Here is a 17905-nt window from a genome sequence, read left to right as displayed (position 1 = left end):
AACTGGGTCCAAAATCCATGGCTTCCCGTATTAGATGAGGCCAGAGGAAGGGAAACCAAACTTGTCAAGGCCAGAAGGGGGCAATGAGGATTATTGAATTCTCTGTCCTTTTGGCTTTCTTTAGGAATTGTGATATAACAGGTGTTGGGGAAAGGCATATAACAGACCAGGAGGCCAAGCGTGGAGAACAGCTTCACTGGGCAACTCCTCAGGAGGGAGGATTAGGGCAAAGTAACTTCTGCACTTGTTGTTCAAGGGAGAAGCAAATAGGTCGCAGCAAGGTTGGCCCCAATGACGAAAAATCCTGTCTGCCACTAGAGGATTCAGAGACCACTCGTGAGGCATAAGAACTGTTCTGCTCAATTTGTCTGTTATCATACTGGAACTTCCCAGAATGTGCATTGCTATTAGAAAGCAGTTGGAAGAAATTGCCCATTGCTAAACTCTGAGTGCTTCTCGACACAGTGGGTAAGATTTGGTTCCCCCTTGTTTGTTGATATATCAGACTACTGACATGTTGTATGTCTGAATTGCTCCTGTCCCTAGAGGGAGGGCATCTTGGAATGCTTGCAATGCTAACAGCACTGCCCTCATTTCCAGAACACTGATGTGCAAATTGTCCCCAATTGGGACCATGTTCCTTGGACTGTCTTTCCCAGGTAATGCCCCCCCCCACCCTATTTGTGAAGCATCCGTGGTCATTATGGCTTGGGGCTGAGGCAGGATGAATGGCCAGCCCAAGAGAATCTGGTCGGAGTGAAGCCACCATTTGAGGTCTTGTTTGCATTGGTTGGTAATCGAGACTAGATGAGACATTGGTTTGTGTATCTGAGACCATTGGGTTGCTAATAACCACTGCGGTATTCTCATATGAAATCTCACTAGAGGAACCAGAGTGACTAAAGAAGCCATAGTGCCCAAGGTTTGAAGGACAAGTCTCGCTGGGACCCTGTTGTTTTGGAGAATTTGTCTGACTTGCACTCCGATACTTTGTAGTCTTCCTGCAGGGAGAGAAGCAATCCCCCGAAAGTGATGATGGTTCATTTAAATGAGCACCAATGAAATCCAGTTGCTGGGAAGGCTGAAGGTTGGACTTTTCGAAATTTATTGTTATGCCTAGAGATGTGCAAATATTTATGGTGCAATCTCTTGCCTGTTCTAAGAGGCACATAGTCGTAGCAGTGAGGAGCCAGCCGTCGAGATAGGGGAAGACTCGAAAACCTTGTAGTCTGAGGTGAGCTGCAACCACTGCCATGCGTTTGGTGAACACCCTGGGGGCTGTGGTGAGACCAAAGGGCAATGCTTTGAACTGGAGATGACTGTCTCCTAGCCGGAAGCGTAGAAACCTCTTGGAGCTTTTTTTCCACTTTTATGTGGTAATAAGCATATTAGAGGGCTATAGGGCACATCCAGTTGCCTTTTTCCAAAAAAGGAAGCATGAATTGTGCCGAGACCATCCGGAATTTGGTTTGTTGAACTGCCCTGCTGAAGTGGCTGAGATCCAAAATGGGTCTCCAGTCCCCTTTTTTTTGGGCACTAAAAAGAATCTTGAGTAAACCCCAGATCCTGTTTGGTCTGGTGGGACTGCTTGGACGACTCTTTTTCGAGCAGTTTTTGAATTTCTAAGACTACTGCTTTCCTTTGACTAGGTGGAACATCTGGGATCTTTTTCTGGGTTTTGGGATTTGCAGATAGTGGAATTTAGTAGCCTCTGGATATTATTCCTTGCACCCATTTGTCCGAAGTTAGTTGCCAGGCTGGTAGGTGCAGGGATAATCACCCCCCCCCCCGACTGTCTCCAGAGGAGGGCAATCGGGCACCCTTTCAGGGATGCTGATAGGAAGCTCCAGAGAAAGATTCTCTGGACCCATGATTCTGCGGTCCATTTCTGCCCCTAGGGCGGCGTCTTCCATTGCTTCCTCCTCTGCCCTGGGGAAAGTCTTTGCCTTGTGAGTCTTGGAAAGGCCCTTTGGATTTTCTAAACCATAGTCTTCCACTCCTTTGGTTCCCTGAATAAGACATCTGAGGGGTGGAGAAACATATGCCTACATCAGATAGGGTCTTGCCATCTTGCTCACTTCTAAAAAGGGAGGATCCATCAAAAGGAGCACTGACAAATGACACTTTAAATGGCTTCGCAAAGTCACACAAGCACATCCAGGATGCCTTCTGATGGCTATACCTGAACCCACTGCACTGGTTGTCCCCTTGTCTGCATGAGCATTGAGCCTCATGGACGAGTTGGAGATGGGATCTAGGGTTGCAAGCTGAGGGAAAACTTTGTCACGGACCTCTTTCACCACTGCTCTTGAAAGAGTATTTGAAAGTTCTTTAATCAAATCTCTCTGTAATCTGGTAAAGTGTGCCATATAGTTCAAGGACCCTAGAGCGAAGGTTGTTGAAGCATAAACATGCTTCCCAAGTCTATCCAACGTCCTAGACTTCTTGTTAGGAGGATGGATAGTAGGACTCTCTTCAGCAAGTTCCCTTTTGGTGGCAGCTACTATCACAATGGCATCGACAGGAATTCCCTTAGACCAATGTGGTTCATCTTTAGGTGCTGACAAAATCAAGTCAGGCCTCTTGGGGATTGGCTCTATGAAGTCAGGCATCTTCCACGCCTGCTGAGCAATCAGTTTAATGAGATAGTCAGAGGACGGAGAGCTCCAAGAAGTGGAGGGTTGGGCACAAAAAGCCTCCAGGTATACTGATTCCTTTGAGGACAGTTGAATGGACGGCCAGCCATGCCTCTGTTTCAGGATTTCCAGGATGTCCTCGAAGGAAACATCATCAGGGGGGGTGACCTGGGAGAACCTTCCCCTTCATCAAAATCAGTATCTTCTGTGAAGGAATCTTCCAGGGAGTCCAGGTGCTTCCTCTTGCACTGCTTCTTCTTTGCAGGGACTCTTTCAGGAGGATGATCTGGGGAAGCATCCGAACAGGGGACAACTAAGGTGGGAATCACATGGGACTTTTGTGCCCTCTGTCCCAGGGGTGAGAATGATGGTAGCTCTGGTATAGAGGAGCTAAAAAATCTGTCCCGACAGGGATGGCAAAGACAGAGTCCTCAATGGACCATGCTTCTTCATTATCCTAAAGGCTGCCCCCCCAGTACAGGGATGAGAGCCCAGGACTGAAACAGACTCCTTCAGAACCAGGGTCACATCCCACACCAAAGAGTCAGCCTCTGGGACAGAAGGCTGGGTCGATCTTACAAAGGTTGAGGTGCCGAGAGACATGGAGGGTTCTGAACGAAAGGAAATCAATCTAAGTCTCTTGGACCCGACTAGAGAATCACAACCCTGGGAGACCTCCAGTGCTGAAGGCTCAGAGGAACTCAAGACAACGTTCAGAACCAGAGAGGAAGAAGCTACAGGTACCGAAGCAGTCGATGCTGGAGGAGTCAGAACTGAGGCTCCAAAATCTCGATTGGAGTTGGAGGAGGATATGGGGGGGGGTTATAGCTAGACTTGTTCCACGGCCAGTATGGCTAGGAACCGAGAGTAACCCCCAGCCATAAAGAGCTGGTCCACCAGTCTCAATATGTCTTTCTCAGACAGGCTCTTAGTAGCTCAAATGGAGCATACGGAGGGTGATTTCGGAGGTCTGGCTTCCAAGAAGGGACTAGGTGGCATATGGATGGAGAATATTGTGTTCATGGTAACTGAATTAGCTTTGGTACCGAGGAATCAGTCGGTGCCGAAGCGGGCGTCATTTTTGGTTCAAAGGAACATTTGGGTTTGATGTCAGTAATTCCTTCAGTACCAAGGGGCTCTTTGGCACCGAGGATGGTTTTGGCAATTTTTTTGTCAGTTCCAAAGATTTTGGAATCGATGAAGCCCTTTTCCTCGAAGCAGAGGAAGATGAAGAAGAAGCGCTAGCCTCAGGTCTAGGCTCAGATAAGGCCTCTTCAAAGGTAGATTTAATTTGTTTTTCCTTTCAGTCAGGGTTCAACTGGAGAACCTATGACATATAGAACAGTCCTCTTACAAGTGGATTTTTCCTAGGCAATATACACATAAAGAGTAGTTATCAGAATTAGGCATTTTACTTTCACACTTTTGACATCTTTTAAAACCTGAAGTGCCTTTACTAGGCTTAGCAGGTGAAATTTGTTTCTGATCAGACATTTTTTATTCACTGTTAACAATCATCGTTAAGGTCATGCAACACGGGAAAGGGCAAAGAGTCAAGTTTTTTTTTTTTTTTTTTAGAGGAAAAAATGAAGGAAAGAAATTAAAGAAGAATACCAACAATGGTAATTAGGCTACCCAAAGGTAAAGAAAACAAGTGCCAGCAAAGGTATGGAAGTTCTATCAACGGTAGAAAGAAAGGGATTTAAGATTTTTAGGAAAAGCTTAGAGAAGTGGGTAGATAACATTAAGAAAAAAAAGAATAAAGGTATTAAGAAAAGGAACAGCTAATAAAAAATTTAACAATCACTGAAAGGTCAAGGCTCGAGAGAAGGAAACTGATGTGTCTGGTCTGCGAAGTGGCAAATGAGATCTGAAGTAATCCATGTGAGGAGCATTATGGGTAGTGCCTGGCTCGAGAGTTTGGAAAGCGCGAACTGGAAGATATGGCTGAGTCGATTCCGAGGTTAGGAAATGAACCCACTGTCAAGGATTGGGTGAAGATTAACAACATTAGATCTATAGTTTCTGGTTGCTTGAGAGTTGCTATTAAAAACAGGCCTGATACTGCACCCTATACTATTTGTTTGGTTTGATTTATTCTTAGGTTAGGGAGAAAGGGAATTTATTCCTATCTTCCTTCTTAAAACTCTAAAAATGTAAGGTATGTTTCTGCAGGGGGAAACAAAGTGCAACATATGAAAATTGTACTGTATTTTTTTTTTCTGGCTGCTTGAGAGTTCTGGTAGCTTGAGTTCTGGGTAACTGAGAGTTTACTGTATTTATGAAGACCCTGTTGAACATAAAGATCGTAAATATATAGAAGAATTAAAAAAAATATAAGGAGTTATAATGTACAAGATGTAAAGTGGGATGAAGTAACGGCCAGAGAAACTGAGACAAAATTAAGAAAAGCTTCTAAGTGGAAAGCCCTATGCCCTGATGCATTACCTAACTTCTGGCTAATAGTATTAACATCTTTACACAAAGGTTTAGCCTTGAGTAAGAATTACTTATATGCACATCCTGAGCTGGTTGTTGCTTAGTGAATTCATTTTTGTTTTATTTTTATTTATTTAAGACTTGTTTACCAGGGAAGTCTGACTGGACTTATTGCCCATTTTCAGCGGAGGCCCAGGGAGTAAAGCTCCACACAAAAGTACACAGTATATCAGCACATAAATTATACAGTAGAGACAATTATACAGATCATAAAGAAAGCACACTATACAACAGAGTACTATTAATGTTTGTCCAATAACACAATAATTTTGTCAGAAGTTATATATATACATCACAGTAGTAGGTGGTTGGAAAATTATACAGATCTCAAAGAAAGACCAGTATTCAATGGAATACTATGCAATACTGTTTGCCCAAATACATACAATAATTTTGTCAGAAGTTACATATACATCACAGTAGTGAGTGGGAAAAGAGTTTGAGTGGTGGGAATGTTACAAAAATAACGCCAATTAATTTTCTTGCTTTTAATCAAAAAGTAAGGGGTTGCCAGACAGCTTGGTACATCAAATATGGTCATAAGACTTACTCTGACAAAATGTACAGTGGACTATCAGATCACTTGCTTGAAAAGTTTATAATAAAACATAACAAATGACTGATTTCAGTAAGGATTTATGGAGACCCCAGCGATCAGTCAACTTGGACTGCACATCAATTGCTACCAAACTCTATCTTGCCACTTAATCTGGTCTCTAGCCCAAATCATTCTGTACAGCTAACAAACAAGTTTAACAAGTTCTTTGTGATAGTGCACAAAAATTTTATCTGTATTTATAGACTGGTTACATCCTACTGGGCCCTACACAATTTTAATGAAAGCCAAGAAAAATACTCCCAACATTTCTTGCACATCATAAAAACAGAAAAAGTATACATTCCACCTAAAGATGATTATACAGATAAACATGCAATGAATTCAGTAAGATGTTACCGCATGCAATGACTTCAGTAAGATGTTACCGCTGATAACATTGCTCATATGTAGGTCAGCTACATGACATCACTTCATTATAATGAAATGGGAAGGAGGTAGTGCATTCTAGAACTAAACTGTAACATTCGTGAACTGAAAATTAGTTTGATTAGTACAAATAATTCGCCAGCAGTAAGGTTTACCTCTGTTTCCATTTAACAGACCTACTTGATGTTACCCTATATTTGACTGATTATAAAGTGTGCAAGGTATAAATTCAACAAGTTCAGTTCCCTGAGGTTGAACTCACTGATCACTATTCCACACAAGAAGTCACTAGTTCATAGGTTCAAAAGTGAATACTAGGATAACTGCACTTGCAGGCCATTTTAAGACTAGCTGTTAATCCCATTAGTTCAAATTACCCTTACACATTTCCAAACCCTATAACTGTATACACAGGATAGTAATGAATTCTGAATGAAAGAGTGATTACCGCCAGGATAATACCATTCAGTATTGATAATGGCCACTGTAGGAAAGACCATTTAGGTGCTGACTCTGTCCAAAAGTAGCACGGGGAGCAGTCCTAGGGTAGATTTCCTCACTCCCATCCAAGCCCCTCCATGCCTTCTCACTCCATTACTTATACATGCTATCTCCATGGTTGCACAGCTATTAAGAAAAGATTAAAACCTACACAAACTGAAATCAACAGCAGTATACAAACAGAAACTTTAGGGATCTTCCAAACATTGGACTCATCACACTTTGGGCTCATCAACGGCAGGCTTTGCTTACTCAGTCTAGTAGTAGACTTCAAAAAGGTCACCAGAGCAATGGATGAAGACAAGACTGTTCACTCTGTCAACCTAGACAGTAGTGCAACCATGGATATAGTATGTATAAGTAAGCGAGTGAGTCAGAATGTGAGGCTTGCTAACCAGCAAAATGTGCTTTTTTGTGGGGTTTGTTGAGCTGAAACCAAGAAAGTCATACTTGAAGACAATGAAAATGACAAGTTCCAGCATTCTCTATGCCACTACAAGTGCTGACAGTTTGTAAAATTAAACAGTAGTCATTTAGCATCAACCACAGTTATGTATACCAAATTCTAGAATTATTCATCCTATGCTGTTCAGTCTCTTTAGTGGCCTGCTGTGCAGCAGATATAAAAGTCCATTCTGAACTACAAAAGGCATCATCCAATAGGTGTTTCTGGCTCATCTACCTGTTCAACTAAACTAAAGATTCTGAGAGCCTATAAGGAGGAAAATCCCCAGATTCTGAGAGCCTATAAGGAGGAAAATCCCCTTCCCCAAAATAACTACATGCAGCGACATAGAGCCTAAAGAATCATGCCTAGTGTATTACCCTTCATTTTAGCTATTTTCTAAAGCAAGTTAAAGAAGGAAAAAGGAAAGAAGGCAGACAAAAGGACAAGTCTTAAATATGTAAAATATATTGCATAAAAAGGCTAATAGTTTCTTGTGGAAGCTGATGCTAACACACCACCATTTTGAATTGGTGCATACACACAGACACTTTGGTGGGAATGTTTAAATAAGAGGTACAAGTCAATGTAAACAACTTACCAAGAGAAGTGATTGACTTCAAACAATACAAACAGATGTGTAAGTTCTAGTACCACCTGGCTGGTGATATCGGTCCATGTTTGAGCTTGCTGATCTCCATGGAGAAGATGCAATCGGCTGCGGTCTACATTTAGGCCTGCAAAAACAAACACAACTGCACATGAACTGACAGTGGAAACTCAGCTGAATTCCTAGTTCAAAGTATTTGAAAACTGCATCAACTCAATGGATTTTTTTTATGTTTAGTGATCAGGAATTAAGCAACAAGTAAGGAAAATATATACATAAATCCCAGCATTCAAAAACCAAAATCAAGCACATGTGAAAATCATTTAATCAACGTTTAAGTTTCATAATTTACATTCATCATTCACAGCAACAAGCTTTCAGGTATGATATGCAAGTTATAAATATAAAATGAAAACACAACAAATTTAGGTTGAGAGATCAAGTTAGGTTAGTGATAGCAAATGGTAAAGCAGAGGTAGTAAGCAACTAAAAGTGGGACTGTGAGCTTCAGTTGATGTCACAGCTAAGGACTACTTATTTGTTGAATGAGTTCATGACACTGGCATCTGAAATTCTATCTAGCTATGCTAGAAGCAAACGCTATAGTTCAAAATAAGAAATAGCATGCCAGAAAAGTGAAGCACCACACTTGCTGTGTACGTCTGGGACTTTAATATTAAACATATTGGTGGATCGGAGTCTCTATGTAGGGGAATACCAAGACAGAAAGTTCCATGAAGCACAGGTCAGTTTATGTTGATTAGCTTGAAGGCTAATTTCAACTGACAGACAGGGAAAGCAAGCAAGTCATTGATGCTAGTAGCAAACATTATAGTTGTATTATAAGCTGACAACATTCTGTGAAGGGCAAATATAGAAGTGTTACAGAGTACAGCAGAACCAGAGGGAACCACAACAAAAATAGTTTCTGCAAATGTCTACAGTTAGGGAAGGTTTCAATCAAGTCATGCAAAACCTACTGCTTGAATTTTAATGACAGTACATCAGTGTTTTTTTAAGAGTCATCTTATTTCTTAATAGTATTCCTAAATACTTCATGGATGATACACTCTCAGGTATCAGTCCATTGACTGTCATTGTCAAATGGTTAATATATTTACATACATACATACATAAATATATTGGTCTACTTCAGTAGACCAAACTTACACTTACCCAAATTGCAGATTACTGAGACAGCACCGAAACTGCAATTAACTGAACCCGAACAACCCCTGTACGTTTTTATTTATTTATTTTTAAACAGGGAATGAAGGGACACTTGGCCAACATGGGGAAATGTGCCCTTTTCCCCAATGCAGTGCAATCCCAGAGTTGGTATATTTAGTTAGGGGAGTTGTGGGGGCATAGCCCTCCACCTGGTTGGGTTTGACATACTTCAGTGTGCTATTTTGTTAAATGTTGGTCAAGAGTCTTCTTTCCCTGTAAAAAAAACTTCAGTAATGTGAAGGTTCGGTTAATTGCTCATGTGTGTGTGTATCTAAAAAAAAAAAAATTGAGTGAAGAGTTAAATGCCAATGCCAAGTGAACACCGAAATATAGTTGCACATGCTTGAAGTGGGACTGCCAAAATGCAAGCTGAGCACAAATGTAAGTCCTTGGTGAACTTTGAAAGAACAAAAAGCTGCAGGAGTGAGAATGCCAACATAGAGAAAATGTCCTGTTTGAGGGTTAATTTTCAATCCAGGGTAGAATAAACTAATACTAATATAATACACATTGTTATAAAGGACGCATAGTTCTCTCAAAGGCAGGAATCCCTTAAAAAATCTCTTTTCAAACATCTACAAAAAATACAACACAGGGAGATCACTTACAACCAGGCAATTCATCTTTCTAAAGACCGAAAGTGTGAATTATTTTCATATATTTTAATAAGACAACATAACTGAAAAAAACAAGCTGTGGCAACTAGTCAAATAAATGCTAATAGAAGCTTGATCACATAAATCAATGGAAACAAATCTCCCAATCAAAACAAGTGTAGCCAAGTTGTATCTTTAAAGCATATAATGTATTCACTCTTAGAATAACCCTACAGAATGAGCTCACAACAGCTGCAGATAAACTCCATTTCAGTTACCTCAACTTTAAAACATTGTTTTAACCCTTCATACAGAAAAAGACAGCATCACTTTTCAAAACCATATGTACATACATTTTAAAATCATCAGTCTCTTGCCTTTACATAGATCATGTTTTTCCCTAAACTGCTTTGAACACATGAATAAACCATCCATTTGCTTAAGCTACAAAGCATCACTTAGCATGAAGACGCAACTAAGGAAGCACTCACTACAGCACTGAGTTACATCTCAACTGACCCTCATTTCACAGAGGACACTGTTCCGGCACTCACATATTGCCATCCAAAATGGAAATTTTTTGGGAGACCTCCATGTACTTTCAAAAGTAATTTTATTCAGCTGTTCTAACATTTGTGCTAACTGCCGTAATTTGTACAATGAATTAATTTATTTAATTTCACTCAGTTAACTGAGTCGGGTTTGCTTCTAGTAACTCATTTAATTATTATGAACCTGTACTGATCACAAATTGAGAAAAGAGAGAAAGTGCTCACTGAAGAAGATAAGGAAAGTACAGCTGGCCATATGATGTGGCCCTGCCTGACAGTGAAAACTTTGAAAATCAAAAACTAAAATTTGGTCAAAAGCTACTGGAAAAACACTGGCTGCAATCATGCATAATTTATGGCAACTTTCCAGTATGCTACTGAAGTTTGCCAGAAAATTACAGAGCTAAAAATGACTATTTTTGCAAGATCAATATTATGCCATCTTGCCCTTAATATACAGGTATACCAAAATGAGAAGAAACAGACAGTATATATATATATATATCAATCAACAATTAGTTAATTTGGAGGATGCATCTTGAAAAGGAAATCTTAATACTGATTGGATTATTGGAAGGTTAGGATGGTTAAAATTCCTGGAGACAAGAGAATCATTTAGCTCTTTGGATTGGGTTTCTATTTTCAAGTGTGGAAGATTGAAATCTTAACAGCTTCAAAAAGTTGTTGTACATTCTGCTGCTGTTCTTTACCAGCCACCAATGTCCACTCCTAAACCACAGTGTGAAACCCAATCTTAACAGTGCTAAGGAGTCTTAAACTTGTTAAACATGTCCCTAGTACATCATTTTCACCAAATATGAAAAATAATTACAGGAATCCAATGCACTGTATTATAGAAATATTCTAATATTATAAGGTATATATTAACTGAAGTTCCTGATAAACATTAACTTTCATTTATGAGCATTTTGGGCCCAGTGAATGAGGGGCTCACTAGTGCTGTATAAAGAGAGGAATTTCTGATTAGGATATCAATGAGCAGTACTGTGTACTATGTAGTGAATTCCAGATAAGTGATGGAACCCTGAATTACATTGATGAAATTCTAGGGATTACATAGGTCCATAGGAGATTACTAGGCTAATGGTCAAGAGCCCTTACAAGCCTAGCCAGTTTTACCCAGATTTTACCAAATTTTCTATCTCTAGGGGAAAGATAAGGGTCATCAAGCAGGGTTTTCAGTATTTTTACAAAGTGCCTCTCTCCATTAGGGATGGGCACCACCCTAAGAGTGAATCTGTGATTTCCCATCCATCGGCCCGGATTATGCTTCAACATGGTCAGGGAAGGGCTCTGCTTCACTTGAATAGGAAGCCCATTCCAGAGAAGGAGCAATCTCTGGGATACATATCTGTGTCTCCAAAACACAAAGGGAGCTAGCATCTTGGGAGCGTGAAGATCTATTAAGAGAACCAGATCAGTTTCAGCTTATAGCTTTCATCAGTGGTACATAACATAAAGCAGTATGACAACTGCAATATATACTCAGTGTCATTAAAGACCAGTGACATCATTTCCTGTCTAAGGAAAAACTAGTCTAATACTAAATAATGAATATAAAAAAAACAACAGATTCTATACATATTTACTATTTTTTTTGTTCTTTTTTTCTTATCATTATTTTACTATTTTCTTCTTGGGACAAACCCAAGAATTGTTAATGGATTCATAAACAGTATCAAGACCCATGAAGAGAAAGGAAAACCCTACAGTTTATCATTTAATCCAGGTGGGAATAAACCCCCTAATTTGACAATCCATTTCCTTTCCTTCATGTTTAGTATACTATGCCACCCCGTTTTAAAAGACCTGTTGCCCAATACTTTGTCTATGACTGTAAAAGTAAATTTAGCCATGTGATGAACCAGCAAGTGTCCATATTGAGCATTGGTGGCTCTTGCATTCCTAATGTCTCCTAAATGTTCTGACATTTGAAATCTGAATTGTCTAGAAGTTTGGCCCACATAAAAGGCTTGACAAGTGCAGGTGGCCAAATATATAACCCAATCCGTTCCGCAATTAGCATAACAATTGATATTGTACAGCTGCCCAGTATTTTTACTGGTAAAGGATTTGGTTTTAAAGGCATATTTGCAGAAGGTGCAGTGTCCACAAGGATAAGAACCAACCAGTCTCTCCCCTGTTAATGTAGTTTGATGATAAATGGTATCCTGATGCATAATTTTCTTGTAGTGAGAGAAATGGGACCCTAAGATTTTACCCCGCCTGAAGGAAAATGAGCATTTGTCCCCCAAAAGGTCACCCAATTGTTCATTGGCCTTCAGAATATTCCAGTGTTTGTCAATGACATCAGTAAGAAAGGCTGTGTTTCTGCCAAATGTAGTGACCATTCTCAAGGTATCCTTATTCTCCTTCCTGGGTGTATGTTTGTATTCTAATAAGGTACCCCTGGATTGGTTGTTGGCCCAGTGCATGGCCGAGTTCACATTCTGTGTACCATATCCCCTAGCTAAAAATCTGTTGGCTAAATCCTGATGGGATTGTGTCAAATCCTGCTGTGAAGAACAAATTCTCTTCAAGCGCAAAAACTGAGATTTAGGAATATTATTAATGGTGTGTTTGGGATGGAGACTGGAGGCATGTAGCAGGCTGTTATATTGTGGATATTTTCGATAAACTGTAGTACGTAATGTGTTACGTACAGTGTTAAAGTTTGTCTGGCCTGTGCATCTACCGTACTTGCTAGCCTGCCTCTTTGTGACTACATATCTGTGTCTCCACCATGATCTATTCATATCAAACATCAGGTTTAGATCCTTGAAACGGATAGTTTTGCAAATATGCAACATTTCCATCAGGGCTGGGTCAGAGACTGCCTTGTAGATCAGGCACAGATATAAATCACCCCTCAGTAATCGGTAAGAAACTGAATATAGCAATAAGACTTTTAAATCAATCCACATATGACATGTTGGTTATACCCTGCATTTTTTTGGGTCGACTTCACTTTGACGAAGGCCAACAATATCGAAGCTGATATTGTCGGCACCAGATCAGCAAAAGCAAAAAACATCGAACGTTTAAACGGAAATCTCCATAAGGGGAGATTTCCATTTAGTTCAATGTAGTGCGGTCTCAGGGTTGGTATATTTAAGTAGGGATGTGTATGTGTGGGGGAGTGCAGGGTGGCTTGCCCCCCTGCTTGCAAAGGTAAGTTTTTATTTATTTTTGTTTTTAGGCATTTTTGTTTATCTTTCGATGTTTCCGAATTCGATGATATGGTGTCAACCGTATCAGATTCGATATTCTGAAACTTTGATAAGATAATATAGACGCTATTTTTTTTTTAGTGAGAAATCTCTGAGGACACTCCTGCTGTTACAGGTGCCTGGTGAGATACATGGCCATGCCTTTTCTTATAAACTGAGCTACACAGAAAAGATTTCCTCACCACCATGGACATACATAGTGGTCAAAGTTCATATTACTATCGGAATATCCAGATCTCTTAGGGGTGCTATCAATGTTACAATTTGCAGGGGTATTTGATTTCCCAAAGGGTATTATTATTATGCACTTCTTCACATTTAGTCTGAGGCCATAGCTCTGACACCAATCATCAGTCTGTATCAGACCTTTCTGTAGTATATCAACATCATTTGGGAGTCAATGATTGCCTCTAATTTGCAGTCACTAGCAAACTTGATCAGCCAAGTATATCCTAAATAGGAGGAAGCCCAGCAATGAGCACTGTGTTACTCCACTGGTGACTGGCTTCTTGCTGGATGTGGATTCCCCTGCTCTAACATGTCCTATCTGTGAGTCATTTGGCTATCCATCTCTGGTGATGTAGATGTTTATGCCCATTTTTGTGAGTTTACTCATAACACCTGAGTGGGATATTGTGTTAAATGCCTTGACCAGGTCAAGGTAGGTAGTATGCACTGTCTTATCCTCATCCATGGCCATTCTGAGCTTCTCAAACAAGTCCACTAGACTGAGCAGGTAGGACCTGCCACTGATGAAACCACACTCGGTTGGGTCTACAGTCCTGAGATTTCCTATGTTGCTGTTAATCAGGTCCATGATTATCCTTCCCATAAGCTTTGCATACGAGGCTAGTCAGACTTATGAGTAGGAAGTTTTCAGGGTCAGCTGATGGTCCCCCCTTGTGCAGAGGGATGACTGTAGCTGTCCTCCACTAAACTGGGACAATGCCTGTCTGGAGACTGTCGTTAAACAGAGATCTCAGCAGGTCCGCTAGGTCATTTAACAGGCACCCTGGGATTCCATCAGGGCCCATGGATGCAGTGTTTCTAGCTTTAGAGAGTGCAGTGATGACCTTTTCTTTTGAGATAACAGGCAAAGGAATGGTAGGGGTATTTTATGGGAGTGACCGGAAGTGAAAAGAAGATGAAATCTGAGATGAATTTATCGGCCAGCAGGTTTGCTATTTCCTCTGGCTGAGTACAGGCAGCGCCATCTACAGTCAACTCAGCACTGTTGAGTGTTTCCCTTAAGGTTTTGGACATAAGTTCAAAATGCTTTGTGGTTATCCTTTGCTTGGGAGGCCACTTTAGTCTCATATTTAGTTTTTGAAGACTTGACTAGCTCCCTGATTTGCAGGTTGAGACTAACGGGGGATTTAATTCTCTGTTGTGCACCCTCCCACTTAGTTCTACACAGGAATTTCTTCCTTCTGTTGTAGTCTATTTATGCCAGAGGTCCACTAGGATGGCTTGTTTTTCTGGACAGACCTGGGTTTGGTTTGGTCAAGTACTGCCATTTCTATGCAGTTGTTTAAATGGTTGTACAGGACATTTCTGTACATTTCTGCACAGGCCACGGTGTTTTCAGGGTTAGGGTGAGCTTTAGAATTATTTATGCAATGCAATCACTTAACAGAAGACAATTTGTCTTGGAAAAATTTACTTAGTTTTAGAGTTTTTCAAAGGAGACCAGTTTATGATCCGATCTTACAAATGAGGACATTACGCTGGGGTGGGGGTGGAGGTGAGACTCTCCCTAGTGTTTGCAAGTACTATGTCAAGGATATTTGAGAACCTAGTGGGAGTGCACACCAGCTGTTTCTCAGCATTTTCACTGACAAAGTCCAGGAATCTTTGAGCTTGCTTTTAGTGGTCGTATATGTTTCCCAGTTTATGGAGTAGTAGTTAAAATCACCCATGAATAATGTGTTGGGCTGAATAGTAAGTGATTCTAGTAACTTCAGGTATGCAGAGTGGTTTTCCTGGTTCATGGTTTGGGACCTGCAGCTAGCGATGACATAGTGGGGGATTTTACCTATGGTCAGCTGGATATGGAGCAGCTCAAGTGAGTCATTCTGCCTGACCAATCTAGAGGTCTGATTGTTTTTTATGTAAATGGAAACACCTCCTCCTTTCATTTTATACTTTTCAAGAGGGTGGTCTGAATATGTGGTAGGCATTGTAGCCTTGCACTGCGGGGGTGATTTCCGCTACCTTGAACCACATCTCTATAACAGCACAGATGTCAGCACTCTCCAGGGCAAGAAGAGCTTCCAGGAAGTACAGTTTCTTGTTAAGACTCCTAGCATTAAGCAGTAGTACCTTCAGCTTGGCATTAAAATAATTTGTTACATTGGTAGGTCAGTTTGGCACTGCATAAAAAAGGCACTACAGGGATGGCTAATGCCTCTGCCTGTATTCAAAAGCATAGCAGTAACAGGTATAGACCTTCTCTTGCACAGTAGCGTGGCCTGCTGATCATGTCATCCCAGGCTAACAAATACTGGATCCCTTAGAATGGCACCTGTAGCTAAGCCAATTACTGAAGTCAATCATTTTCTGTTTGTATTGTGGTATCATTCTTGGTTAGAATAAAATGATGCTCAATGCTTCTCAGTGCGAGGCTCATACCAGCCTGCGACACATATTTAGAGAGGTCCATCATGTCTTTCTTTATATAGTCCAGGGAGGTACAGTTTAGGTCATTCACACCCACATGGACTAAGATTGAGTCATACTGGTAATTGTGGTAGAGTGACTTGAGTGCTTACGTGATTTAGGGAATCCAAGCCCCTGACAAGCAAAATGAGTGTAACCTTCTCTTTATCCAGCCTTGTGATGGGGTGTCCGTGTGTCTCATGATGGAGTCTCCTATAACCAAGATGTTTGAATGTGTGGTGCTTTGCCTTAGGGACTTGTTTGTGGAGACACTGTGATGTGTATTTTTGTATGTAGTGTTTGTCTTACCTATACAGCATATCCTTATCATATTAAATGTCTAACTATCAGTAAACAGTATCAACAACGATATACAACTCAACTGATAACACATTACACAGATTAGAGATTTCCAAGACAGCTGCAATGTGACAAGAGAAACTCAGCAGAGAAGGCCAGCACGCTTTTGTGTTTCTGAGTAAATTTCAGTAACCGGTTAATAAGTGCACTGCCTGGATGCCAGGAAAAAAGAAATATAGAGGACCTGAAAGAAAATCAGCTACAAAAGGTGAGGAAAAAACAACTGACCACGAAAAGTTATGCAACTGTTCAGCAAAAAGCAGTGCAACCTCCAGACATGACTTCCAGTAACCTAGAGGAAAGTACAAGGCAACTGCACACAGACAGTACAGTTTTGTACCTACCATAAATGTAGATGTTCGAAGATCCACATTGCTGCAGTCATAACTTATGGGTAGTCCGCTGTCCTCGGTCGGCCCGAATACCAAAGTATTAGGCTGACGTCGGTCATGGGCGCTCAGATCTGGCGTATTAAAGCGCATGACCGTCGTCATTTCCTTAGTCTTTTCTTGCCCCAGATGTCAGAAGGCCCTAAAAATAAAGGCCATAGCCAAAAATAGAATAACTCCCTAAAACCATGTACAAAAAACAGCTACAACCCAAATCATACAACCACTCCAAACTACAGAGGGGGAGGAGGAGGGGACTGCAGCAATGTGGATCTTCGAACATCTACATTTATGGTAGGTACAAAACTGTACTATGTTCTTCATCTCACATTGCTGCAGTCATAACTTATGGGTAGAATCCCAAAGCAGAGGTAAAGGGAGGCTGGCAAAATCATAAAGCATTGGGGGCTGCCAAAATGCCCTGTAAGATTGCAGTGGCAAATCCAGCCCTAGATTTGGAATAAAGAGGAAGATGGTAATGTTTAGAAAAAGTGTGCACTGAACTCCAAGTAGCTGCTTCCAAAATATCTTTAGTAGCAACCCCCCTTAAAAAAGCAGTAGAAGTGGCAGTAGCCCTAGTAGAGTGAGGCCTGATTCCAGCTGGAATCTCCTTACCATGATGAGAATAACAAAAAGCAATACAAAGGCCAATCCACTTAGAAATAGTTTGTTTTGAAACAGGTTTCTCCTGAGAACCCAAAGCAAAAGAAACAAACAACTGCTGAGACTGTCTGAACCCTTTTGTCTTGCTCAAATAATAACGCAACTGCCTGTGAATATCCAAAGTGTGCAAAATTTTCTCCCCTTTATTTTGGGGATCTGCATAAAAAGTAGGCAAATGAATAGATTGGTTCAAGGCCACATTTGAAACCACTTTAGGCATAAAAGTAGGGTTAGATCAGAGATACCCTGTCCTTATGAAAAATTAGGAAGGGTTCAACTGCCATTAGAGCCTGTAATTCAGAAACCCTTCTAGCAGACGTAATGGCCAACAAAAAAGCAGTCTTCAAGACAAAACTTTAACTCAGCCGTAGCTGCAGGTTCAAAAGGAGGTAAAGTAAGTTTTTCCAACACAAAATTGAGATCCCAAGCAGGAGTAGGAGCTCTACACGGGGTCTTATGTTCTTTGCCCCTCTAAGGAATTGCTTAAACAAAGGATGAGAGAATAATGGTGGGTCACAGTCATAGTGAGCA

At 40.7% G+C, this 17905-nt stretch overlaps 1 protein-coding gene across 1 annotated transcript in view; it reads right to left on the bottom strand.

Moving 5' to 3' along the window:
* Window positions 1-17905, bottom strand: part of PIDD1 (p53-induced death domain protein 1) — a 1004177-nt gene that overhangs the window by 594360 nt on the left and 391912 nt on the right. The window contains exon 9 of the mRNA XM_044059769.1: window positions 7668-7803. Coding sequence (XP_043915704.1) covers window positions 7668-7803 — 136 coding nt within the window. The remainder of the gene's footprint in view (window positions 1-7667; window positions 7804-17905) is intronic.

Source organism: Protopterus annectens, chromosome 17.part0 (genome assembly GCF_019279795.1).
Source record: "Protopterus annectens isolate FY-2018-M chromosome 17.part0, PAN1.0, whole genome shotgun sequence".
Classification (NCBI taxonomy): domain Eukaryota; kingdom Metazoa; phylum Chordata; order Ceratodontiformes; family Protopteridae; genus Protopterus; species Protopterus annectens.
Note: the sequence above shows the minus strand (reverse complement) of the source record. Positions and strands in the feature narration are given on the sequence as shown.